The 25,921-nt window shown below is 58.5% G+C and overlaps 2 protein-coding genes across 10 annotated transcripts in view; both read right to left on the reverse strand.

Moving 5' to 3' along the window:
* Positions 1 to 272, reverse strand: part of GATAD2B (GATA zinc finger domain containing 2B) — a 104,454-nt gene extending 104,182 nt beyond the window's left edge. For all 3 annotated transcript variants that reach the window (XM_062192294.1, XM_062192295.1, XM_062192296.1), the window contains exon 1: positions 149 to 272. The gene's annotated coding sequence lies outside the window, so the exon portion shown is untranslated. The remainder of the gene's footprint in view (positions 1 to 148) is intronic.
* Positions 273 to 9,345: 9,073 nt separating this feature from the next.
* DENND4B (DENN domain containing 4B) lies at positions 9,346 to 25,829 on the reverse strand. Of its 7 annotated transcripts, none has more exons than XM_062192301.1 (28): positions 25,641 to 25,829; positions 22,930 to 23,269; positions 21,423 to 21,675; positions 21,166 to 21,235; positions 20,793 to 20,962; positions 20,457 to 20,701; positions 20,041 to 20,107; positions 19,891 to 19,949; positions 19,594 to 19,738; positions 19,157 to 19,332; positions 18,921 to 19,021; positions 18,430 to 18,645; positions 17,779 to 17,924; positions 16,658 to 16,797; positions 16,424 to 16,550; positions 15,811 to 16,017; positions 15,307 to 15,435; positions 14,381 to 14,570; positions 13,965 to 14,132; positions 13,342 to 13,730; positions 13,054 to 13,176; positions 12,726 to 12,895; positions 12,502 to 12,643; positions 12,032 to 12,268; positions 11,396 to 11,513; positions 11,137 to 11,302; positions 10,985 to 11,049; positions 9,346 to 10,889 (listed from the first exon to the last, which is right to left on the reverse strand). In XM_062192301.1, the coding sequence occupies exons 2-28, from the start codon at positions 23,244 to 23,246 to the stop codon at positions 10,744 to 10,746; spliced, it is 4,482 nt and encodes a 1,493-aa protein (XP_062048285.1). In that variant the 5' UTR covers positions 23,247 to 23,269; positions 25,641 to 25,829; the 3' UTR covers positions 9,346 to 10,743. The 7 variants fall into 7 exon arrangements, with proteins under 7 accessions (XP_062048285.1, XP_062048286.1, XP_062048283.1 ...); XM_062192302.1 differs by lacking the exon at positions 25,641 to 25,829 and adding an exon at positions 25,107 to 25,165; XM_062192299.1 differs by lacking the exon at positions 25,641 to 25,829 and adding an exon at positions 24,630 to 24,758.
* Between the last annotated feature and the right edge of the window lie 92 nt (positions 25,830 to 25,921).

Below are 25,921 nucleotides of genomic sequence, written 5' to 3' on the forward strand. Positions count from 1 at the left end.
CGCGGGCGCTTCCCCTCCCCCCGCCCCTCCACCTTTCCCTTCCCCCACCTCCGCCACCACCGCCTCCTCCCAGCCTCCCTCCCTTCCTCGCTCCTCACCACCCCCGGGCGGGCGGGCGGCCAGGCTGGCCTAGGCCAAAGCTCCTCACCTGGCGGTGGCGGTGTAACTCCCGGCTAGCTCGCCTGCTCAGGCGGCGGCGGAGGCGTCGAAAAAGGAAGAGGCGACGGCACAGTGGGCTCCGGACCCCGCTGACGGGACCAGGGGCGGGGGTGGGGGAGGGGGGCGGGCCGGACCGGGGCGGGCGGGCGGAGCAGACACTGCGGTACAGACGGGGGCAGCGGCGGCGGCGGCGGCTGCACCGGCGGCGGCGGCACCACACAAACAAGGACGCTGATTGGGCAGCTGCCAAGCGCCTCGGCTCCGCCTTACCCACACGCCACGACGCCCATTGGGCGACCTAAGCCGGCCACCCCGCCCTCCTTTTCTCGGCCATACCAATAGAAGACGGGATGCCGGGACTTCACCCCACCCTTGAAGAGTGAGTGGCCGGAGAAGTGTTGATTGGCGTTTGTAAGATCCAATCCTTAACGGAGAAGGGGGATGGTCTAGCGGGGGCGCGTTAATGGGTACCTCGGCCAGTCCCAGACACATCCGGGTCTTCGACAGCCCATTAAGTGTCGGGGGTCAAAAAATCGCTTCAGGCTGCAACTTTACCTTAGAGACGTTTTGGTCCCCAGGCAGCCGCCGTACCCTAGTCTCCCAAAACCAGGTTTCCCCTTTCGGCCAGCTCTCATTCTTTCAATTCTAAAGATGGAGACTGGCGAACGGCGCTGGGTTCTGCCGCGGGCGGTGGTTTCATCGCGACAGAATCCAGGAATTTCACGATAGAACTAGCTGTAGGCTCTTGGGCCTTTGCTGTCTGTCTGGGTGTGGCCTGTCTCCGTCTGCCCGAAGCCTTAAGCTTCCTGGTGTTCGTACCTCTGCTTGGCCCTGTCGTGACCAAACCACGGCAGCAGAGAAAGAGACGGCCAGCAAATTACTGAGGAATTAGGGGTGCAGAGCCCTCGCTGCTCGCTTGGGATCTCCTGGTCTGGTTAGGTTCACAGTGAGGAAACAGACCCTCCACTTAATAGACTCAGGGCCCGGGCTTCTCCCAGCTTCTCTCACTGGCCTCCCTGCTGCCCCCGAAGCAGCTAGGCCCACTGCAACTCAGCGTTTATCGTGCAGGTGGAGGGTAGGGACCGAGCATCTCAGAGTCCGTGTGTTGAGGGAATAGTAACAGCTAAAGGTTTTGCAAGGAAGCCGTGTACCAGGCATTGTGCTAGGAGCTTTCATGGATTATCGCATCCCCCCGAATATTGAGGCAGGTACCGTTGTCCTGTATTACAGGTGAGAAAAATGAGGCACAGATCAAATGACATGTCCAAAGTTGCACCTTCAGTGGCACAGCTGAAATTTGAATCAGGAATCTGAGGTTCAGAGACTTAAACCCGAAATCAGACAGCAGGATAGCGGCCACATAGTGATTTGAACCCAGAAATAACCGGTTCCAGAGGTATTAAAACACTTAGAAGTCATGCTGTGCTGGGCCCTGCGCTGGGGAAGCAGGTAAAGCTGCTGGCTGCAATGCCGGCATCCCAAATGGGTGCCGGTTCTGAATTCTGGCTGCTCCGCTTCCATCCTGCAGCTCCTTGCTGATGGCCTGGGAGAGCAGCAGAGGATGGTCCAGGTGCTTAGGCCCCTGCACCCACGTGGGGGACCCCGGGGGGAGCTCCTGGCTCCTGGCTTCCAACTGGACCAGCTCCAGCCATTGTGGCCATATGGGGAGTGAGCCAGCGAATGGAGGATTCTGTGTGTGTGTCTGTGTCCCGCTCTCTGTAAATGCTGCGTTTCAAATAAATAAATTCTTTAAAGAAAAAAAAGAAGAGGGACTGGTGCTATGGTGCAGTAAGTTAAGCCTCTGCCTGCAGCGCTGGCATCCCATATGGGCACCAGTTCGAGTCCTGGTTGCTCCACTTCTGAGCCAACTCCCTGCTGATGGCCTGGGAAAGCAGTAGAAGATGGCCCAAGTGCTTGGGCCCCTACACTCACTTGGAAGACCAGGAAGAAGCTCCTGGCTCCTGGCTTCAGATCAGCCCAGCTTCAGCCATTGTACCCATTTGGTGAGTGAACCAGCAAATGGAAGACCTCTCTCTGTGTCTCTCTTCTCTCTGTCTGTAACTCTGCCTCTCAAATAAATGAATAAATCTTAAAAAAAAAAAATCAAACTTAAAAAAACAGAAGTCATGCTGTGCAAATGGAATGAAATTGTAATGGAGGCCATGGCCACATGAAGACATGGGTAGACACACACATTCACACGCATATCTGAATTATTTTTCCTCAAGATAATATTTTTTTAATCTATGTGAAAGGCAGAGTGGCAGAGAGAGACAGATCTTCCATCTAATGGTTTATTGACTTCGTCTGGGTCTCCCACATGGGTGGTGAGGATCTAAGTACTTGGACCATTATCTGCTGCCTCCCAGGGTGCACAATAGCAGTAAACTGGATCAGAAGTGGAGACAGGACTCAATCCCAGGCACCCTGACGTGATATTCTGGCATTCCAAGTAGTGGCTTAACCCACTGCACTACAACACACACCACTCCAATTATTATTTAATTTTTAAAAATATATTTATACAGAGCCAACATTGTGGTATAGTGGGTAAAGCCAGCGCGTGCCACACTGCCATCCCAAATGAGTGCCAGTTCATGTCCCAGCTGCTCCACTTTTGATCCAGCTCCCTGATAATGGCCTGGGAAAAGCAGCAGGAGATGGACCCAGTGTTTGGCCCCCCTGCTACCTAAATGGGAGACCTGGAAGAAGCTTCTGGCTCCTAGTTTTGGCTTTGGCTTGACCCAGCCCCAGCCATTGCTGCCATCTGGGGTGTGAGCCAGTGGATGGAAGATCTCTGTCTCTCCTTCTCAAATATCTGAGCTATCATCTGCTGCTTCCCAGGTGCATTATCAGGGAGCTGGATCAGAAACAGAGCTCAAAGCATTCAGCCCCTGCGACCCATGTGGGAGACCCAGGTGGAGTTCCAGGCGCCTGACTTCAGCCTGGCCCAGCGCTCTGTTGCAGCCATTTGGAAAGTGAACCATGGCTCAACAGGCTAATCCTCCGCCTAGCGGTGCCGGCACACTGGGTTCTAGTCCCGGTCAGGGCACCGGATTCTGTCCCGGTTGCCCCTCTTCCAGGCCAGCTCTCTGCTATGGCCCGGGAGTGCAGTGGAGGATGGCCCAAATTCTTGGGCCCTGCACCCCATGGGAGACCAGGAGAAGCACCTGGTTCCTGCCTTCAGATCAGCGTGGTGCGGCGGCTGCAGCTCGCCGGCCGCGGCGGCCATTGGAGGGTGAACCAACGGCAAAGGAAGACCGACCTCTCTGTCTCTCTCTCACTGTCCACTCTCCTGTCAAAAAAAAAAAAAAAAGTGAACCAGCCATTGGAAGATTTCTCTTGCTCTTTCTGTCACTTTGCCTTTCAAATTAAAAAAACCTTAATTCTTCCATCAGACTGCAGCGCTCTAGAAGGAAACCCAAAAATGAGAAGCAGAAGCTAAGAGGCAGAGTGAGTGATCATTGTTTGTGAACCAAGCGAGATATATAGAACGGTGGGATTATATGATCTACTGGGGAGGGACTGAACCCTAAAATGTTCTCTCTATAGTTTGGGGCAGAGCTGAGCACACTCCACTCCACAGAAACTTTTTGGTCTTAGGAGGGCAGGTCCTCCCTTACAAAAGGTCTTTGGGGGCTTGCGCTGCAGCTCACTAGGCTAATCCTCCACCTGCGGCTCTGGCACACCGGGTTCTAGTATCGGTCTGGGCGCTGGATTCTGTCTCGTTGCTCCTCTTCCAGTCCAGCTCTCTGCTGTGGCCTGGGAGTGCATTGGGCCCTGCACCCCATGGGAGACCAAGATAAGCACCTGGCTCCTGCCTTTGGGTCAGCACAGTGCGCCAGCCGTAGCGGCCATTTGGGGGGTGAACCAATGGAAAAGGAAGACCTTTCTCTCTGTCTCTCTCTCTCTCTCACTGTCTAACTCTGCCTATTTAAAAATTAAAAAAGAAAAGAAAAGGTCGTTGGGGATGAAAAAGAAGTTGATTCCAGGGAGTGGGTTGACCACAAACAGGGGTGACCGGAGGGTTGCCTCTGACATAGAAGGCAGGTGCCCCAAGTGGCAGCTTACCCTGCTGTCACTATACCCACCCAATTGCTATCTTAAGTGGACAAAAAGTTGTTTCCAAACTAGTGTAGTCTCCAGGTAAAGACAGTCTTTACACAGACCACCTGCCGTTGGATTTTGGTTCTAGCTCTTAACAATTGCAGGATTTGGGTGCAGGTTATTTATTTATTTATTTTTAATCTATTCTTTAGGTACAGTAGCAGGGAGCTGGATAGCAGAGTGACAGAAAGAGAGAGAGAGAGAGAGAGAGAGAGAGAGAGATCTTCCATCCATTGGTTTGCTCCCCCAAATGGCTCCGATAGCTGGGGCTGGGCCAGATTGAAGTCAGGAGCCCAGAACTCCATCTGGGTCTCGCACGTGGACAGAGGGGTCCAAACACATGGCCCATCTGCTGCTGCATTAGTGGGAAGCTTGATCGGAAGTGGAGGAGCCAGGACTTGAACCAGCACTCTGATGTGGGGTGTTGGTGTCACAGGCAGCAGCTTAACCTGCTGTGCTTTAACCTCTGTTCTCTATGCCCTAGATTCCCCATCTGTAAAATGGGGATGATAAATAGAGTGTAATTGTGAGGATTATAAAATAGTGTATTTAAAATTCTGAGAATTGCCAAGGACATAGTAAACACTCAATAAACATGATAAATAGTGACTGTTATGTGAATTTTCTTTGCCTTTCCAGCAAGGTCACCTTCCTAGTCAATGCACACATGGGATAAAGCACCTGTTATGTTATCAGGCACTCTTCCATGTGCTGGGGACAAAACTGTGAATGGGACAAAGCCTTTCCCCTCACAGAGGGTACATTCCTCTTTCTGGAACCTGCTGCTTTGCCAATTATTAGTCCAGTGTGTTCTCTGCTGTCTGAAAGGCCATCTTCAAAAGCTGTGAGAAACATGGTGATACAAGATACCAAGAAGGCCTGAAAAAAAAGCCTTAAAACATAATTAAGCAGGCCATGATGGGGGACTTGGAACCAAGAATGATAAATGAATGGGCCAGTACTTTGGCATAGCATCCCATTTGGGTGCCAGTCCTGGCTGCTCCATGGCTGTTGCAGGCATTTGAGGAGTAAACCAGCAGATGGAGGCCCTCTTTCTCTGTCTCTGCCTCTCTCTCTGTAACTCTGCCTTTCAAATAAATAAATCTGTCTTTTTTAAAGATTCATTTATTTATTTGAAAGAGTTACAGAGAAAGAGGGCTTCCATCCACTGGTTCACTCCCCAAGTGGCCACAATGGCTGGAGCTGAATGATCCGAAGCCAGGAGCCAGGAACTTCTTCTGGATCTCCCACACAGGTCCAGGGATCTGAGCACGTGGGTCATCCTCCACTGCTTTCCCAGGTGCATTAGCAGGAAGCTGGATCAGAAGCAGAGCAGCCGGGACTCAAACCAGCACCCATATGGGGTGCTGGCACTGCAGGTAGAGGCCCAACCTACTAAGCCACAGGGCCAATTCCGATAAATCCTTTTTTTTTTTTTTTAACACAGAAAAATGATAAAGAAAAGTAAATGAGGCCAATTGGCTTTAGTCCCCATATGTATGTTTCCTTTATTTTTACTTTTTTGATTTAAGAGACAGAAGCCCGGCGCTGTGGCATAGCAAGTAAAGCCAACCTCCTGCAGTGCTGGCATCCCATATGGGCGCCAGTTCAAGTGCTGGTTGCTCCTCTTCCAACCCAGCTCTCTGCTATGGCCTAGAAAAGAAGTGGAAGATGGCCCAAGTCCTTGGGCCCCTGCACCCGCATGGGAGACCCGGCAGAAGTTCCTGGCTCTTGGCTTCGGATTGGCACAGCTCTGGCTGTTGCAGCCATTTGGGGAGTGAACCAGTGGATGGAAGGCTTCTCTCAGACATAACACTTCTCTCTTTCTTTCTCTGATTCTGCCTCTCTGCTTTTCAAATAAACAAATAAAAAAATGTTTTAAAAATCCTATTTAGGCCAGCGCCGCGGCTCAATAGGTTAATCCTCCACCTGCGGCGCCGGCACACCGGGTTCTGGTCCTGGTTGCTCCTCTTCCAGTCCAGCTCTCTGCTGTGGCCCAGGAAGGCAGTGGAGGATGGCCCAAGTGCTTGGGCCCTGCACCTCATGGGAGACCAGGATAAGCACCTGGCTCCTGGCTCCTGATCAGCGTGGTGCGCTGGCCACAGCGCACCAGCCGCAGTGGCCATTGGAGGGTGAACCAATGGAAAAGGAAGACCTTTCTCTCTGTCTCTCTCTCTCTCTCTCTCTCTCTCTCACTGTCCACTCTGCCTGTCAAAAATAAAAAATAAATCTTATTTAAAGAGAGAGGGGGAGGGGGAGGGGGGAGAGGGAGAGGGAGAGGGAGAGAGAGAGAGAGATCCCATCTGTTGGGGCTAGGCTGGACAGGAGCTGGGAATTCAATCTGTATCTCCCATGTGGGTGGCAAGAACTCAATGACTTGAGTCATCACCAGTGCCTCCCAGGGTCTGCATTAGCAGGAAGGTGGAGTCAGGAGCCGGAGCTGAGAATCACACTGGGTACCCTGATGTGGAACATGGGTTTCTTAACCAGTCAGCTGCTAGGCCAAACACCTACTGCTGTCTGTTTCCTAGGTGAAGCTAACATTTATTGAGTGTGCTTAGCACTTCCTACGAATTATATAATTAACCTTTCTGTGCCCCCCAATTTGCAGACAAAGGAAAAAACTGAGGCACAGCAGTGAACTAACTTGCATGACATCATAAAATTAGTAAGTGGCAGAGAGGTTTTTCCTCACATTTGTCATACTTGAGCCTACATACACTCTAAACCTTGGAAAAGAAATTCAGCCAAGTACTTTGGGTGTATTCTTCCCCCCATTCAACTTGTCCCTCAGCTGTAGGACAGAGATGTGAGCTGTGACAGGAAGGGACCGGTGTTTGATGAAGCGATTTGGATGCTGCGTGAGACACTTGCACCCCGTATCGGAGTGCCTTGGTTCAGGGCCTGGTGCCATTCAATTTCAGCAGCAGTTGATCTAAGTGCTAAGGATCCTGATGCCCACAGCTCCCAGCTCCTAGCTTCAGCCTGGTCTGACTCCAGCCGATGCAGGCATTTTGGGGGTGTACCAGAAGATGAAAGATCTCTGTAAATGAGTGTCTGTCTCTCTGCCTTTCAAATAAATAAGATGTCACAGTAAGCACGTTGCTATTGGAATTCCTGGATATTCTTCTGGTTAAAGAATTCTTAGGGCTGGCATTGTGGCATAACAAGTTAAGCTGCCGCCTGCAGCACCAGCATTCCATATGGGTGCTGGTTCAAGTCATGGATGCTCCATTTCCCATTCAGCTCTGTTAATGCACCCGGGAAAGCAGCAAAGGATGGCCCAAGTGCTTGGGCCCTTGTACCCTCATGGGAGACCCAGAAGAAGCTCCCGGCTCCTGGCTTCAACCTGACCCAGCCCTAGCCATTGCAGCCATTGGGGAGTGAACCAGCTGTTGGAAGATCTCCCATTTTTTTCTTTCTCTCTGTCACTCTACCTTTCAAATAGATTTTTTTTTTTTTATTTTTGACAGGCAGAGTGGACAGTGAGAGAGAGAGACAGAGAGAAAGGTCTTCCTTTTTTTGCCGTTGGTTCACCCTCCAATGGCCGCCGCGGTAGGCGCGCTGCAGCTGGCACATCGCACTGATCCGATGGCAGGAGCCAGGTGCTTATCCTGGTCTCCCATGGGGTGCAAGGCCCAAGCACATGGGCCATCCTCCACTGCACTCCCTGGCCACAGCAGAGAGCTGGCCTGGAAGAGGGGCAACCGGGACAGGATCGGTGCCCTGACCGGGACTAGAACCTGGTGTGCCAGCGCCGCAAGGCGGAGGATTAGCCTATTGAGCCGCGGCACCGGCCTCAAATAGATTTTTAAAAGAAACAAAGAAAAAAGAAAGAGGGTCTGGCGCTGTGGTGTAGTAGGCTAGGCGTTGGCCTACAGCGCCAATATCCCATATGGACACCAGTTCAAGTCCCGGCTGCTCCACTTCCAATCCAGCTCTCTGCTATGGCCTGGGAAAGTAGTTGAAGATGGCCCAAGTCCTTGGGCCTCTGCACCCACATGGGAGACCAGGAAGAAGCTCCTGGCTCCTGGCTTTGGATCAGCCCAGCTCCAGCCATTGCGGCCATTTGGGGAGTGAACCAGTGGATGGAAGATCTCTCTCTTTCTCTCTGTAATTTTGACTATCAAATAAAAAAAATAAATCTTTAAAAAAAAAAAAAAAAGGGTGCTGGGCCAGCGCAGTGGTATAGCGGGTAAAGCTACAGCCTGCAGTGCCTGCATCCTACATAGATGCCGGTTCAAGTTGTGGCTGCTCTACTTCTGATCCAGCTCTCTGCTAATGGCCTGGGAAAGCAGTAGAAGATGGCCCAAGTCCTTGGGCCCTTGCACCCACGTGGGAGACCTGGAAGAGAAGTTCCTAGCTCCTGGCTTTAGATCAGCTCAGCTCCAGCCGTTGCGGCTGTCTGGAGAGTGAGCCAGCAGATGGAAGATCTCTCTCTCTGCCTATGCCTCTCTGTAACTCTGCCTTTCCGATGAAGGAAGCCCAAAAATGAGAAGCAGAAGCTAAGAGGCAGAGTGAGTGATCATTGTTTGTGAACCAAGTGAGATGCATAGAACGGTGGGATTATATGATCTACTGGGGAGGGACTGAACCCTAAAATGTTCTCTCTATAGTTTGGAGCAGAGCTGAGCACACTCCACTCTACAGAAACTTACAATCTTAGGAGAGGGCAGGTCCTCCCTTGCAAAAGGTCGTTGGGAATGAAATAGGAGAGGTCGATTCCGGGGAGTGGGGTCTGACCACAAATGGGGGTGGCCTGAGGGCTGCCTCTGAAGAGGATGTCTCCTAATAAGACAGATGGAGTTTCCTAAGCCCCTGGCTCTCTCCTGTGCTGGTCCTCCAGGACACTGGGAAAGCATCACAATGGAGAAGCGGACTCTGGCTTGACGGTCCCAGCAGTCAAAGTAGGACCTCTCTCTCCAGGCACTTGTCTCCTCTACCAGGAATCTGCACCAAAAATGTGGGTAAGTTACATCTTCACTGATACTCCCGCCCTCCTTCCCCAAGGCATTTCTTTGTCACTAATTCCCACTGATCATTGGTTTTGCAGCTCTGTAAGGAGTTGTTTCCTGTGTTTATTTCGTTATACAGGGGGAAAAAGGGGGGAGGGGAGAACTCCAGGGTGGCCGAGGGATGAGAAAAAGGATGCCCATCTCCCTGACGTCCATGTGCAGCCAGCACCTCATTCCAGCCCCTTTCAACCCCTCACTGAGCCCCTGGTTGGAGGAGCACTGCCTGTATCCAGAACCAGGGCGGCCTAGGGTGACTGCCAAGCCCCCCAGGACACATGAGCGCTGCCCACCAGCCACTCCCAAGGAGAGGGTCGTCATCCCGTGAAGGTCCTGGAGAAGTTGGTGGGGGGAGTTAGGATTGGGGGGAGGAAATAAGGCAAAGATGAGCTCAGGGTCCCAAGAGAAAGGAGCCTTTGTGTGGGGTACAGACGAGGGACAAGGGGGTGATTGTGTGGGAGGGCCGGAAGTGCCACACTGACTGGCACTGCCATAGGCAGCACCAGCTTCACCCCCTGGTGCTCCAAGAACTCCCTAAGAGGCCAGGACCAGACGCGGCCAGGAAAGCAGGGACCACCTGATGGCTGCAAAGGGTGCAGGGATGGAAGGGAGGATGCACAGCCAGGGGGAAACAACAGGTGTACCCACCCCTACCCCAGACTCAGGGAACAGGAGGCAGAAGGAAAAAGACAGAAGCAGCTTTTACTATATTTACATCCAAACTTTGCGGGGAACGAGCCTTATTGCACAGGCCAGGGCCCCAGGTCGGGGAGGCATTTCCCAAGGTGGAGCGGACACGGAGGCTTAGGACTGGAGAGGGTACCAGTACTTTGTAAGGGGCTCTCCCGCTGCCTGTTAAGGAGCTACAAACCTCTGGACCACGGTGCCCCATTTCTCTTCTCTCCCCCGCTCTCCATAAGAACCTCATTAAGCAGGGGGCTGTGGCTCCTGAATAAATAACTTAAAATAAAATACAAACACTAAGGTAGAAAAGCACGGAGAGCCTTGGGCTCCTTCGACCACGCCAGGGGAGAGGGCCCACCATCGGTGGGGAATGAGACCCCCTCCCCCCTCCCATTCAGGGCAAAGGCTCGGGAGCTCTGTATCTTTCCAGTTGTTTTTTAAAACAAAAACTTCTATGATGACCAGGGCAGTGCAGATCTGTGTGTGCCCTGGGAGGGAGTGCCTGGTGGAGGACAGGGGAGGAACAGAGCTGTGCCAGCTCCCCCAGGCCTCCCGCAACATGAGCATGAACAAACTGGGCAGGCTGGAGATGGAGGAACTGTGCCTTTTGCTAACAGTGGGTCCCTCTCTCTGCTGCTGCCTCCTCTCGGAGCCTATGGCCGAACAGGCTCCGTGGCCTGGTCCCAACTCCTCTGTGAAGGGAGCGGGGAAGCAGCTTAGCTCTAGAGTCCTTCCTCTCTCACCACCCTGCCTGGGGCTGGAGGGGGCAGCTTCAGGGACCCTAGCATTCCAGGGGTGCTCCAAAACATTTCCGGCAGTCAATGGCCTTGGGCGAAGGCATCTGTGCCCGCCGCTGCCTCAGCTCCTCCTTGCCCATGCTGCTGGCCAGCTTGTTAAAGGCGGACTTGTACTTCTTGTCGAAGGCCCCTGGGGAAGAGGGTGTGAATCAGTGCGTTAGGATCCCTGCCTCCCACACCCGACCCCCAGCTCCCTGAACTCCTTGGCCCCTGCCTGCCCCTCACCTATGTCCACGTGGTCCTTGCCCAGAGCAGCCATTGTCAGGAATAAGATCTCACGGTAGACGCCCCTGGAGTGGAGGTGGAAGGGCATGGGTCAGAGAATGGGGTTATGCAGCCCAGAACAGTCCAGCGACACCCAGATGGGAGTACTGTACCTCTGCAGGTGCAGGCCAGTGGGAGGGGGCCCCAGAGTTTCCAGCAGGAGCCCCACAGCCTTATGCACCTCATTGAGTCCAACGTGGCGCAGCACCGACTCCAACAACGCCAAACTAAGGGAGGCGGGTACTGGGCCTGGCCACATAACCCTCTGGGGGATCTGGCCTGGGTAGAAGGAAGGAAGGAAGGCCACCAGGATCACTGAGCCCTCTGGGAATGGGACGTCCCTCTCCCACCCTAGTCCAGTACCAGACTCACTGTGAACCCTCCAGAGCACATAGAGAGGTGGACAGCTATTGGGATCAGGGGTCAGGATATCCCACAGCAGCCGCACCTGGACAGAGGCTGGATCAGGGGTTAGCCAAGGAGGTGGGACCTGAGGGAGCAGAAATAGAGAAGAGAGTTAGGTTCACGGAATGAGAGGACAAGAAGTGACAGGTGATATCCAAAGAGACAGAGGGGCATTATAGGACAAAGCCCAAAGACAGGAGGGCAAGGAACCCTTTCCCTGACAAGGACGTGAGCTCTTGGGAGCAGGACTGTTCTGTAGTAGATCTCCTATTCACAGGGGTAAAACAAGACCGTGCTGCTGTTTCTCCCCTGGGCCTGGAACCCAATAAGTGCTTTATCAGTGACTGCCAGTGGAGTGAGCAGACCGACATTACCGAATCCTTTTCTAGGCCCTAGCACTCACAGGGTATCTGCACCACAGCCATGGAAGGGAGGCTCAGGGTGGTGAGGGCAGAGGGCGAGAAGCCAGACCAAGCACCACACCCTCCAGAGCCTGAGCTCCTTCTGCGAAGCCAAGGACAGTGCAGAGGGCTAGGAGGATACAGAGCTGGGAGATGAGGAGGGAGGCACTCGGGATGCAGAAGCCACGTGGGGGACACTGACCTGAGGGGGCGGGGGCCCATCACAGGAGGCCAGCACCAGGCCCGGCAGAATACTAGGCAGGCCCAGCCGTTGGAAATACCACAGAAGGTTCCAGAAGATGATAGGGTGGGCAGCAGGCAGCTCAGGCAACGCCAGCACCTCACTGCCCTCATTCTCTACCAGCGACTCCAGCTCCTTACGCAGCACCAGGGGGCTCAGGTATGCCCATGCGCCACTCTCCACTCGCCGGGAGGTACCCTGCCCGGCACAACGTGAGAGGACAGTGGAGCACTGTGCCACAGCTCCCTCCCCAGAGCCTGCCTCCCGGTGAGCTGTCATGTCCAGCAGCCTCCGGGAGGCTCCCTGCCCTCAGTGCCCACCTCTCCCTGGCATGCCGCCCCTCCCCTTGCACATCCATTTCCCCACCACCAGCACCACCACAGGGCCACACACTCCCTGCTGTCCCTCACGTGCCTCTGACCCAGCCTTACCCCCATGTGCCCGTTGCAGAGCTGGGGCTCGTCCAGGGCGAGGCAGAGCCTGCGGTCACTGAGCACAGGGCCAGGACCCCCAGGGACGGGAGCATCTTTGCTGCCACTGGCACCAGCAGGGGTCGGCTTGGGGCTGGGGGCACTGCGGGGGGACAGCAGGAGGGGTAAGCTCTGGGACCTCTGCCTCCCTGTCCCACCCGCAACCCTTGCCCTGCTGTGGACACCTGGGTCGGGAATCAAGGGTCTGGACGCTGAGCAGGGGCACGAAGGGACAGGCGCAGAAGGGGCAGGTTGTGTTGAGGTTAGAGTCGTCCGGTGCCCAGCCGGCCATGATCTCCTCATCGTACACCAGCGAATCGCAGGCGCGGCACAGGGAGCAGCTGGACAGCAGAATCTGCGGGAGAGGAGACCCCGCCCGGGAAGCAGGCCCTGTTGGCCTCCAGCGCTCTGGAGCGCCTGCTCCCCCTGCAAAGCCCAGCGCAGGCTCCTGCCACCTCCTCCCCACCCCGCCTCTGTGTCCCCACACATCTGGGTGGGAGGGGTTGTCCTCACTTCCAGGGAAGGTGGCTGGGAGGACCCAGGGGTGTCGCTGAGGCGCTCTGAAGAACGGCGGAGGCTCAGGCTGCTGAGAGAAGATTCTGAGAGGTCCCACTCACTGCCCAGAGAGGCCGAGCTCTGCCGTTATACGAGAAAGCGTGGTCGGCAACCCCATGTTCCTCTTCACCCAGGAGGCTGACTTCAGCCACTGCTCGGGGCATCCTTCCGGGGCATTCTCCCAGGTGGCAGCCCCTCCCGGGGCCTCCCAGTGCCCAGGCATCCGGACCTCCCCTGGCTGGCTACCTCGGACGCAGTGGATCCAGGGCGCTCCCGGGGGTGCAGGAGGCTGTCCATGGGGCTGCGGCGGGCTGGGGGTGGCAGGTCAGCGGGCAGCTCGGGTGGGGGAATGCGGGAGGCAGGGGAGCGGCGGGAGGGGGTAAGCAGCTGCTGAAGGCGGGCACCCAGCCCTCGTCGGGGGGTGCCCGCCTCCTCCTGATGCCCACCAGCCTTGGGCCCGCGGCCACTTAGCCCTTCCAGGGCCTCAGTGGACTGGGCACTCAGGGCCGGGCCTGAGCCCCCTGGGCTGCCCCCAGGCGCCAGCTCCTCCCCGGTAAGGCTCAGGTCTGAGAGACTTCCATCATGCCAGGGCACAGGTGAGCCGCGGGGTTCCAGCACCCCCAAGGCCTCTATCACTGCAGAACAAAAAAGAATCCAGGAAGCTATGCCCAGCGCTCCTCCAGCTGCCCCTTCCTGCGAAGACCCAGGCCTTGGTCACACAAACTCGGCCACCACAGCCCGCACCCTGACAACGCTCGGGGCTGCACTGGCTCTGTCTCCAGCAGCCACCACCCCGGCCACCCCTCCACACGGGCAGGTGGTTGGGAAAGCTGGCTGGGGGGAGGGGGAGGGCAGGTAAGGGCACTCACTGTGGGCCACACCGGCCTCCACAGTGGGCTGTGCGCCTCGGGCACTGCCCAGGCTCCCGCTCTTCACCAGGCGCCCCGCAGGGGAGGCTGGGTCCCTCAGACTTCGCCCAGCCCAGGTAGTCTGGCGCTGAAGTGGGCGGGTAGGGGAGGGGCGCTCCAGACAGGGCTCTGTAAAAGACAGGGACGGGGTCTGGCGGCAGCCACCTGGACATCCAGCTCCCTGCTCCACAACACAGCCGCCTGGCTGGGCCTGGATTCCCCCCAGGCAGAACTCGATTGGTTGTGCTACCAGCCACGTGGAGCTATCCTCCTGCAGGAGCCCAGCCGCCTACCCGGAGGCTGGCCCCAGCACTCCGTGCCTCCCTTCCGGAGCCTGGCAACTCCAGCCAGAGCCTGCGGGACCTGTCCCCACCCACCTGTCTGGGAGCTGCCTGCCTCTTGCTGTGCTGCCGCTGGCTGCTGCTGCTGCTGCTGCTGCTGCTGCTGCCGCCGCCGCTCTCTCAGGGGTTGGCGGAACTGAGCAGCTCCCAGGACAACATTCCGGAGCTTGGCCCAGCGCAGGCGCCCACCCGGTGTGCCCGACGGCCACTTGCTTTCCAGCACAGCCTGCCAAGCACAGTGCCCATCAGGATGGCCTACTTGTACGCCCTGACACCCACCTCTGGCCCCAGGGCCCCTAGAGCCACCTTCCCCTTCAGACATCCTGCCTAGGGCTGACTGTCCGGCCAGTAGCTCAGCCAGGAGCAAGAGCTCACAAGAGCAGCTGCCTCTGAGCCGGCCTAGCAGAAGCCAGGAATGACGAAGAAAATTTGTATCCAGACTCTGCTACTCATAAACTATATGGCTGTGGGAAAATTCCATTGTTCTTGTCTTAGTTTCCTCGGCTGAAAAACAAGAGGCAGCTGAGTGCAGGGGTGAGCGCCAGACTTCAGGAAAGGAAAGGAGGCTGCCCCTGCGTACAGAGTCCGACTCCCTAAGATACGCTAATCCCGCAACCTCATCTCCCCGGACAGAATAAGCGGGGGATAATCATCCCACCCCGTGGGCCTGCTGTGAGGAGAAACTGATCGAACATGACTAACGTATCTGGAAGAGTGCCTGCATGCTAGCTGACACTCGGCTGTAGCCAGGGCTGTTGAGGGTGAGAATCAAGGCAGTCAAATGGGAAGGAACCGTGTGGAGGCGCTACAGAGCACGTAGGAGCACGTAGGACACCAGCGGCTGTGGGACCTGGCTTGACCCTCCAGGCTTACTCTCCAAGGAGCAGCACCCCCTCCCCACTCCACACCGCATGCACACCCCAGTGCAGGCTGCTGCCCCAGCCTTGCCCCCAGCTGGGTACCTTGTTGTAGTAGCCATAGGTGATGGTGTTGGGCACGATGCCCGCCCGCCGCATCTCCAGCATGACCCGCACAGACAGCACAGGCTGCCCATAGTGTGAGCAGAGCTGCATCAGCACCCGGTAACACACCTGGGCCAGGACACGCACAGTGCGCTGGGAGACCCACTCCCGACCAAAATCTTCAAGGCTCAGTGAGCACCCTCTTCCCGCTCCCCCAGTTCTCATGGACCAGGGACCAGGGACCTTGCTGTCCCTAGGCAACTCGTTAACTCCTTCCTGCAGACTCTGCCCCCAACCATCCCCAACACCTACCACCCAGCAGTCTCCACTCTATGCCCTGAACACGCTCATTCACTCCGTAAATACCCATGGGGCATCTGCCCAGCTCCAGGGCCCCCTATCTGCTTGCCCTGGCCCCACCAAGGCTCCTTCTCACAGACCCCAGGCTGCACGAGCCTCATTGGGACTGGTGTGAGCGTGGCACACAGGTAAGTGGCTGCCTACCTCGTCGGGGAGCACCACTTTGCGGCTCTCCATCTGGCGTAGCACTTGGTAGGCCGTGTGCAGTGCCCGTACCCGGGAGGGTGCTGACCGTACGTAGGCAGGCAGGCACAGGAACCACAGCCCATAGCAGTGCCCCAGCAGGCACCGGGCCCACAGCTCAGGCACGGTCGCTGACTTCTGTGCCATCCGCTGTGCAACCTTCATCTCCTAGGAGGGGCAAGGGACACACCAGAGTGAGTACAATGCCAGGGCAGGTCTGAAAACGGGCCGAGAAGCGGCCCCTTCCTGAGGAGCATCCCTGTGCTCCCAGGAGGCAGGAGGGAGCCTGCACTGCACAGGCTGTGACCCTGCCTGGAGAGACACACAAGGCAGCCAACCCCTGGATCCCACAGTGCTCGGGACACGAAGAAGAAGAAGATGCTAATGATGATGGTGACCACGCAGACAACAGCTAATGCTCATATAGTGCTTTTCTATACACCAGGAGCCTTCAAACCTCCTCATATCCCTGTGGGGTAAGTACTATTAATATTCCCACTTTACAGATGAAGAAATTGTTGCAGCAGCCCTTGACCTGAGCCAGGTCCCTGGGTGGGGCCCACCTGCTGGCTACCTGTTTGGTACGGCGAGGGGCAGGACTGCTGGGGGCACTACGGGAGGTGCCCGGCACAGGCAGTGCCCCAGGTTGCTCTTGGGGAGATTCAAACAGCTCAGCCCGTAGTTCTGGGAACCCATCGTAACTGGTAGGGCAGACAGAGACAACATCACAGTCAGCACAGGGCCAGGCAGGCTGGGCTGGAGCAGCGTGTGGGGCCCGGGGACATGGAAGCATAGGAGAGGCTCTCACCAGAACTGGGGAGTGGGTTCGCTGCTGTCTGGGACCGGGGGCTCCTCGGGAGGTGTGATGAAGACAGTGAGCTCACTTCCCGACAACTCTTCCAGCTCCACCAACGGAGTGGGCTCAGGCCTTTCCTGCTCGGCGTGGACCTGTGGCAGGAAGACACAACAATGAGCATTAAGACAGTGGATATGGGGATAGTGCTGTGGTGTGGCAGGTGAAGCTGCCACCTGCAGTGCCACCCGCAGTGCCGGCATCCCATATGGGCGCCAGTTCGAGACCCGGCTGCTCTATTTCCGATCCACCTCCCTGCTATGGCCTGAGAAAGCAGAAGATGGCCCAAGTCCTTGGGCTCCTGTACCCGTATGGGAGACCCAGAAGCAGTTCCATATCAGCCTGGCTTTGGCCATTGCGGTCATTTGGGAAGTGAACCAGCTAATGGTAGATCTTTCTCTCTGCCCCTCTACCTCTGCCTCTCTATAGCTCTGCCTTTGAAATCAATCAATCAATCAAAAAAAAAAAAAATACAGTGGATGTGGGGCAGAGCCAGATGTTTCCCACCCCCAGTGAAGCACATCCCCAGCGAAGGAGTGGGCTACTACAGATGTGAAGCCAGCTCTGGCTGGGTCCACAGGCTGTGCCCTGTGTAACTCCAGGGGCACTATCCTACTCACATCTGAGATACAAAATTGTGTTGACAGGCCGGAACCGTGGCTCAACAGGCTAATCCTCCGCCTGCGGCGCCGGCACACCGGGTTCTAGTCCCGGTCGGGGCACCAATCCTGTCCCGGTTGCCCCTCTTCCAGGCCAGCTCTCTGCTGTGGCCCGGGAGTGCAGTGGAGGATGGCCCAAGTGTTTGGGCTCTGCACCCCATGGGAGACCAGGATAAGCACCTGGCTCCTGCCATTGGAACAGCGCGGTGCGCCAGCCGCAGCGCGCTACCGCGGCAGCCATTGGAGGGTGAACCAACGGCAAAAGGAAGACCTTTCTCTCTGTCTCTCTCTCACTGTCCACTCTGCCTGTCAAAAAAAAAAAAAAAAAAAATCGTGTTGACAGTGGCCTGGAGGCAACGGAGACAACCAGGAGGGGAGCAGACCTACAGGTACACAGAGGGACAGTGCCCAGAGTACCTTGTCAACGCAGGAGTCAAAGAATTCCAGGGCAGCATGCCGAGCAGAGCCGAAAGAGCACTCCTCAATGAACTGGGAGAACATCTGTGTGTGCAGCAGCTGGGAGTACAGCTTGTGGCTGGAGCGCTCGCGGGACTTCAGGAAGCCTGGGGGTGATGACAGTGAAGCAGAGGGAGCCACCAGGGCTCTCTACCACAGCCACACCTTCCCCAAACCCCCTACTTGGCTCCCAACCCACTCAGGATCCCCGACCCCTCTGGCATAACCACCCCGCCCACCGAGCCGGCCAGCCCAGCTCCCCCCAGTGCCACGGTCCCGTGGAAATCCCACCCTTTCGTCTGAACTCATTGTCTCAGACCGGGGGTTCTCCCAGAGTGGGTCCCTAAACAGAGCTTAGCCTAAGGGAGCTGCCCGCCCCAGGAGCCACACTCCGTCTGCCCCACGCCCAGGGCTCCCGAGGGCAGCCCCACATCTGGCTCCTCTGTGCACCCTGACTCCAAGAGTAGAAGAGCAGACAGCTCAAGGCAGGTGCCTGGAAAACCACTCGCAGAGTGCAGGAGCAAGCAGCCAGAGTGGTTCTCAGGGCCGCCTGCCCCCACCAGCCGCCCCCTCCCGTGATGCAGTCTCCAAGCAGATGCAGGTCCTCTTTACCCTGAAGGTGGAAAAGGTTGTCCACATCGCGAGCACCCTCCGAGGGGGCGTGGGTGAGTGGGCGTAGGAATTCCCGGTAGCCCTTGAGCAGGCAGGCCATGAAGCGGAGGAAGGCGCCCTGGACCTCTCGCTCCAGCCGGGCCCGGCGGCCGCACACTGCCTCGTAGTCAGTCAGCAGGAATTCCAGGGAGGCCTCCTGCTCGGGTCCAGTGTATGCTGGGGACCAGCGGGCCGGAGGGTCAGGGCCCACACCCACAGTGCTTGCGTCAACCCTGCACTCCACATGGGAGTCTTCATCCCCCAACCCACCTCTGTGCAGCCAGCCGTTGCTACAAAATTACCTTTGGGTGACAGCTTCAAGCTCAGCTGTCCTACAGGCCAGGACTATGATCTGCCCCCTCTCAAATCCCCCTCAACCCTGCCTCCAACCTCCCCAGGGAACACCCAGCAGCCCACAGGCCTCCCACGCCCACCCCACCCAGGCTTCTCACTCTGGTCCAGCTGCTGGTACAGGTTAGTCAGAGTGGCCAGCAGAACCTTGTAGGGTCTGCGAGGCAGGGTCCGAGGAGAGAGGGGCTTCTTTTCCTCGGTCCTGTGAGAGGAACCCATAGGGGAAGGGTGACAGGGCTCCACATGTGCCCGAGGCCCCTTGGAGCTGGCAACACGCCACGTGCCAGCCCTCTCCCATCCACCACCCGCAGACCCCAGAGGAGGCCCAGCGTCTTACTGGAAGAGCGTGTTGGTGTCAAGGTCGACACAGATGACGTCGGCCGGGGGGTCGTGCAGATCAAAGTAGCTGGAGTGGATGCCCACGATGAAGGGCACAGGGGCGCTCAGCACGTCTGCCAGCACCAGCGGGCACAGCGGAATGTAGGGGCACTGCCAGTGCAGCGGAAAGATCATCTGCAGAAACCAGAGGGTGGCATCAGGGAGCCAGGGGCGGGGCAGCAGCAGAGGGCACAGGCTTGAGGAGGGGGCACCTTTGGCAAGAGGCCGCTGGCTGGAAGTGGAGGCCAGAGAGTCTCTGAGAGAAGTTGTGTGTCCCTGGAGGTCATCCCCAGGGAGAGGGACTGAGGTGCCTCCCCAGGAAAGGAAAAGTAAGGGCAAGAGCCCAGGCAGGGGCAGTGGTTCCGGGGAAGGTGGCTGGGACAGGGTGGCACTCACCGAGACAAGGGCCTCACAGACACTGGTGAGCAGGTCAGGCCGCAGTGAGTGCACCAGCAGTTTGTGCTCCGTGAGCACGGCCAGCAGCAGCGTGACAGCCAGCTCAGGGCCCAGGCTCTGCAGCAGCTGCAGGAAGCTGGCACCACTGCGGGCAATGCGGAAGTGCAGAAGGGGTCAGCGGAGACTCTGGAGACCCTTCCCCAGTCACTGGGCACGGACCCCACCTGGACCCAACCTGCGTAGGGCTCAACAACTGCACTTCCCCTCCGCCACCTCCGCCTCAGCCTAGGCACACACCTGAGAGGCAGGGGTGAAGACACAGGCTGACAGAGGAGCAGGTTGTCGTAGGGAGACATCTGGGAGGGCAGAGAGCCACAGGTCAGGGGGGCGTTGGCCGGCCCCTGCCAACCTGCCCTTCCTTCCACCCGGCCCAGCCCCTGCGCTCACCTGCACTAGGATGCGGGGTCTCTGTGGGGAGGGGAAGGGGACGTTGTGAATGAAGTGGGAGATGTGCCTGGGGAAGAGAGGGAAACGGGTGAGAGGCCGGCTCTGTGGCCCGTCCCTGTCCTGCCTCCACATGTTCTCAGGAAGCTCCTTCTTCCCTGAACCCCGGCAGAGCCTCTGGCAATCAGGAAAGGTCTTCCCGGGACAGGCAGAGCCCCTCGCCGGGAGCCAGCCAGCAAGGGGACACCTGACTTCAGGCTCCACTCACCCCCTCGGCCAGCGACATTTCTTCCAGCGGAAGACCAATCGTACAACCACATACACTGCAGCCCACCTCCCACCTCTGCCCGAATCCCACCCATCTCTCCCGGCCTCCCTATCCCCTCTCGACTCCCTGGCATCAGGGGACCCGTGCTCACGCTTCCAAGGGCAGGCGGTGGGGGCCTGAGACGGAGTAGCGGTAGAGGAAGGTGAGGAAGGCGCGAAAGGCAGGGAAGGCAGGCCAGCGGGACAGCACGGCGATGGCTCGCCGGCTGCGTACAGCTCGGCCGCCCAGCGCCCGGCCCCGCTCCACGGCACTCAGCAGGCCCAGCGCCCGTGCCTGCCGCTCTGACAGCCTGGCCCTTGGGAACGCCTCATAGAACTGCAGGGCGGCACCATACACCTGGCGGAGGCGGGGAGGGGGTGGGGGAGACAGAGGGACGGTCAGGCGGGCCCCGCGTGGCCTGACCCCTGACCACGCTCCACACACCCACCTTATCACCAGCGGCACCCGTGAGCACGAAGGTGGAGAAGACGGGCACAGGGTACTTGGTCTGGGCAGGCCAGCACTCGATAGTGGCGCCCATGGGCAGGCAGAAGACGGGCACGGACTCGGGCAGCGGGAACGCCTCGTTGTCCTCCTCCGGGTAGCGGCCCAGCAGCTCTGCACCCCCGGCAGAGTGGGAGGGGTACCCAAAAGGAGGGGAGTCCATCAGACTCCAGGGGGAAGGAACTAGGATTTGCCAGAGAAGGGCCAGGTGGCAATGGGGAAGTGAATTCTGGGGACACCAAGGGTGCCAGTCACGAGGCACCAGGGCAAAGGGGCACAGAGGAGCAAAGGGTTAGAGGGACCAAGGGGTCACTCACCTGCCTTGTACACCAACGTGTTACCCTTGGCTAGGCCCACCTTGTAGCACAGGTACACCGCTGGGCCCCACTGCCCCGGAAACGGCAAAAGACAGGCAGATGCTCAGCTGACAGGTTTCTCAAGTCCCTTTCCTCCCCACCACCCCTAAGTCTTCAAGCTCCCAGCAATCCCGGTGCCTGTCTGACCTGGCCCTGCTGTCACACTCTCAAACTGAACCAGCCCAGGTCTCAGCGCCCGGAACCCCAGCCCCACTCACCATGCCAGGGTTGAGGTTGCGCGGCAGCCGGCAGTACGTGTGGGGAGTGCCCTCACCCTTGCTGGGCAGCACCAGACAGAGGTCAGTGATGCCCAGGGCGTGCAGCCCTGCCCCCTCTGCTGCCCGCCGGTAAGTGAGGTAGGTGCGGGGATGCCCAGGGCCTGGAGGGGCCAGGTTGGCTGAGTGGCTGTAGGGTGTTGTGTCCAGCACTTGGAAGCCAGGCTTGGGCCGTTCCTTCCCCTCATACAACACCCTTGGCGCGGAGGCAGAGAGAGAGATGTCGAGAGGTCAGGGTAGAGGAGGAAGACCCCAGCCCTGCCAAGTCTGCCTTCCTGGTCCCCGAAGCCTGGCAGCCCCCTGCAGATTCGCTACCCGCCTCCATTCTAGCCCTCTGCTCTGCTTCTTGGTTGGCCAGCAACCCTATATGCCTTCTATGGCACCGAAACTCATGAATAAACACTAAGAACGAAACAGACAGGGGCCTGCAATGTGGCAGATCAGGTAAAGCTGTTGCCTGCAGTGCCAGCATCCTATATGGGTGCCTGTTCGAGTCCCGGCTGCTCCACTTCAGATTCAGCTCTCTGCTATGGCCTGGGAAAGAAGTAGAAGATGGCCCGAGTCTTGGGCCCCCGCATCCATGCAGGAGACCTGGAAAAAGCCATCCTGGCTTCGGATGGCCATGGCAGTCATCTGGGGAGTGAACCAGTGGATGGAAGAGCTCTGTTGCTCTCTTTCTTTCTGCCTCTGCCTCTCTCTAACTCTGCCTTCAAATAAATAAATAAATACATCTTAAAAAACAAACAACAACAACAAAAAAAAAAACAGAGGGGCTGGCGCCATGGCACAGTAGGTTAATCCTCCACCTGTGGCACCAGCATCCCATATAGGCGCCGGTTCCAGTCCTGGCTGCTCCTCTTCCAATCCAGCTCTCTGCTATGGCCTGGGAAAGCAGTAGAGGATGGCCCAAGTCCTTGGGCCCCTGTACCCACGTGGGAGACCTGGAAGAAGCTCCTGGCTCCTGGCTTTGGATCGGTGCAGCTCCGGCCATTGCGGCCATCTGGGAAGTGAACCAATGGAAGGAAGACCTCTCTCTCTTTCCCCCTCACTGTCTGTAACTCTACCTCTCAAATAAATAAAATATTAAAAAAAAAAAAAAACACCAGAAACAGACTACCATTGACTGGCTCTGTGCCGAGTCCCTCACATTAGCTATTTCCTTGCCACTTCTCAACACCCTACGAGGAGGTCTTTCTACAGATGGAGGAACGGGCCGAGAGGGGCTCAAGACCCCGCCCAACAGCAGGGTGGGCAAGCTGGGGCACGAGCACCTGAACTCAAGACTTGGGCGAGGACTGTAAGTACAGACGTCAGCCCCACATCCCCGGCCTCCGCACTGTTCTGCTCCCATTCCCGTGGCCCGCTCCCAACCCCACACCCCTACCTCTCCCTGTCTCACCCCAGATCCCTCCCAACCTCCCCCAGTGCCAGCACGGGCAGGGGCACACACCCCAGCTCAACGAGGGGGGGCTTGTCACGGCCCCTGCGGTAGCAGATGACGGGCTGAGTTCCACCCAGGAGCCCGGCACTGAGTTCCAAGGGGTGGCCTCCAGCAGAAGCCTGGATGCAGGTGTAGCCCTGGGGCACCTCCTCGCCCAGGGCCCTAGCGATGACTGCCACATCTGTGATGGGCTCAGCAGGCCGAGGAGGGCGCAGGGGACCGCTGGGTTCAGGAACCCGTGCTTCCTCCGGGATGGGTGCTCCGTTCCCTGCGAGCCCAGCTACCACGAAGTAATCCACCAGCCGGGGGGGCCGCTCCTCTGCCATGGCCCCCCCCTCACTCACTGCATCTGGAATGGTCAAGCGGGAGACAGATGAAGCAAAGGAGGCTGGTGTTGCCATGGCAACCAGAGTACCCTTCTTGCTCCCCTCTTCCTCCCTTCCCAGGAAAGGCAGAATAAGCAGTCAGCCAATCCAGGACTCTCCCGCCTATGACATCACTAGGCTCTCACTGCCCACCGCAGCTCCTTAAAGAGACAAGCTGCCTCTGATCTCACGGTACCAGCTCCTGTTCCCAAGGACCCCAGACTCCACTCCACCCCACACAGCTCACCTGGGCTCTGACATTGCTAATATATCCCTTTTAAAGGCTCCTCCCCTGCTCACTCCCTACACATACAGTTCCGGTAGCACAGAGGTAACAGTCTTTTCTGCAATGACATCATTTACCCTGACCATGACATCATACCAATCGGCCAGGCTTTTTAAGGACTCCTGACCTTCCACGCTAGTGACGACATGAAAAGAACCTCAAGATCCAGCTAATGTTCTTAAAGAGCCCACTGCAACCACTTCCCCCACAGATTCTTGGGAAAGCTCACAAAACCCAAACTTTCGCATCTCCTCACCGGACTCAAGTGTCCTTTTTCCCAGTTTTAACTCCACCAATGTCGCCAAAACAACAACAACAACACAGCCTCCCACCTCCAGGAACCCTGGGTGTGTCACTGGGTCCAAAGAGGCCGTGGGAGATAGTGCCCCCATCGCACGTCCTCTGCCAGGAAGCCAGCACAGAGACAGGAACAGGCCCACACAGTCCTTCCTAACTGTGTTCTCACCTGCCTCCATCGCCCAACCCCAGGGAGTAGGAAACCCAAGGGTCCGGGGGCACCCAGGGTGCAGCAGCTGGGAACGAGCCCGGTGGGTGGCTTGCAGCCTGGCCGGAGGCCTGCAGGAGTGCTTCAGAGGGGAAGGGAGGTTACTTCCTGAAACAGTGGAGGGGAAGCAGACGCTCAGCGGAAGTCGGCCTATGGGTGTGTGTGATGGCAGCGGTGGGGGTACCGTTGAAGATGCCAGCACAGCATCAGCTTGGCCGGAACCTCAGGCCAAAGGACCGGGCCAAGGCAGAGGAGGCTCAGGGTGCCCAGTCCTGCTTAACCTCCCTCTCGGCCCAGGGGGAGCAAGGAGCAAGAAATCTCACGGAGCTAGCTAGGCTGGCTCTCTCCTTAACCTGGCCTCTGGACACACAGCCCCAGCCCCAGCTAAATTTAGCCTCCACGTCTGAGCAGCGAAGCCAGGAGTCAGCGTCAGCCTCCTGATTTAACTCTGGGGCACAGCCCCCTTCGTCACCCACGGCCAGCGACCGGGAGCCCTGTGCCCAAGGCAGCAGGCAGAGGCCCCTGGGTGGGCCCATCCATGGGACCTGCGCACCTTGGGCCTCCCCTCATCCAGCCCGGTCCTGCAGACGGCAGCCCTCTCTCCCCGGGGAAGGCGACCGGCACAGGGGCCACGCCGTATCCAACGCCCACATGCGCGGCCGCGGGAAGTTCGGGTTGGGGCAGAAGGGCGCGCCGCGGGGGAGGAGGCGGAGGAGAAGCGGAGGGCAGGGAGAAGCGGGCGCGCCGGCGGCCGAGGACGTGACGGCAGCAGCGCCGGCCGCCGCGTGACCCTGGCGGGAGGGAGGGGAGCTCCGGCGCGGGCCCCCGCGGGAGCAGGCGGTGCAGGGGCCCCGCACGGCCAGCCAACTCCGGCTGGTGCCCTCCCCTCCACTTTCACTTCCCCAGGAGAGAGGAACCGGAACCAGATGTGCAGCGCTGCAGGACAGCTGGGGGCGACTCCCCCCGCCCCGCTGGCGCTCCCTCCCTCCCTCGCTTCCCCGCCCGCCGCCCCGCCCGGTCCAGCCCCTACCTGCCTGCCCCGCGACTGCCCGGCCGGCCGGCCCGCTGGCGGGTGGCTCGGAGCGCGGGCTGGCGGGCCGGCGGGCGGCAGGGCTACCCGGCCCCGGACATGGCGCGCCCGACTCGGGCGCCGCTCCCGCCCGGGCGGCGAGTGAAGAAGAGGCGGCCGAGGGCACCGGGGCGCGGGGCGCGGTGCAGGGAAATCCCGGCCGTCCCAGCGTCCCCGCCGCGCTGCGCCAAGCGGGAACTGCGCTGCCGCGCCGCTAGCTCGGGCCGCACGGTCCTCCCAGCTCCCGCGGCGCTGGGGGCCCGGCGCTCCTCCGCGCGCCCCGCTTTCTCCACTCCCCCCACCCCCCCCCCGCGGGGCCGCGGGTGCCGCCGCTACCCCTACACCCCCCCCCCCCCCGCCTCGACCGGCGGCCGTGACCCTGGCAAGCGCCTGCCCAGCGCCCGGCCGCCTGCAGCGCGACCCCTGGCGGCTGGGAGGGCCCCCCACACCCGGGCTGCTTCCCGCACCACCCAGCCGCTGCCGCAGGATACTGACCCCAGGCGGCCCTGAAGTCCGAGGCGGGCTCCCGTCCCGCCCACGGCCCTACAGTCAGAGGATGGAGGGAGCATGCCTCCGGCGAGAAAGTATAAGCCCTGAAGGCCTAGGTTGCGGCTTCCACTTCCAGGTTTATGACACACTGCATTCCCTTCCAGCCAGAGCTAGGATCTCTCAGTTCCCTTTTCTGAAATTGACGACAGCTCTGGAAAGAGGAAGAGGAGAGGCTAGGCCTGCAGGGTGTGGGATAAAGGGGGCGGGAGTAACTGAGGAGGCGCACT

This window comes from Lepus europaeus, chromosome 5, assembly GCF_033115175.1.
Source record: "Lepus europaeus isolate LE1 chromosome 5, mLepTim1.pri, whole genome shotgun sequence".
Lineage (NCBI taxonomy): Eukaryota > Metazoa > Chordata > Mammalia > Lagomorpha > Leporidae > Lepus > Lepus europaeus.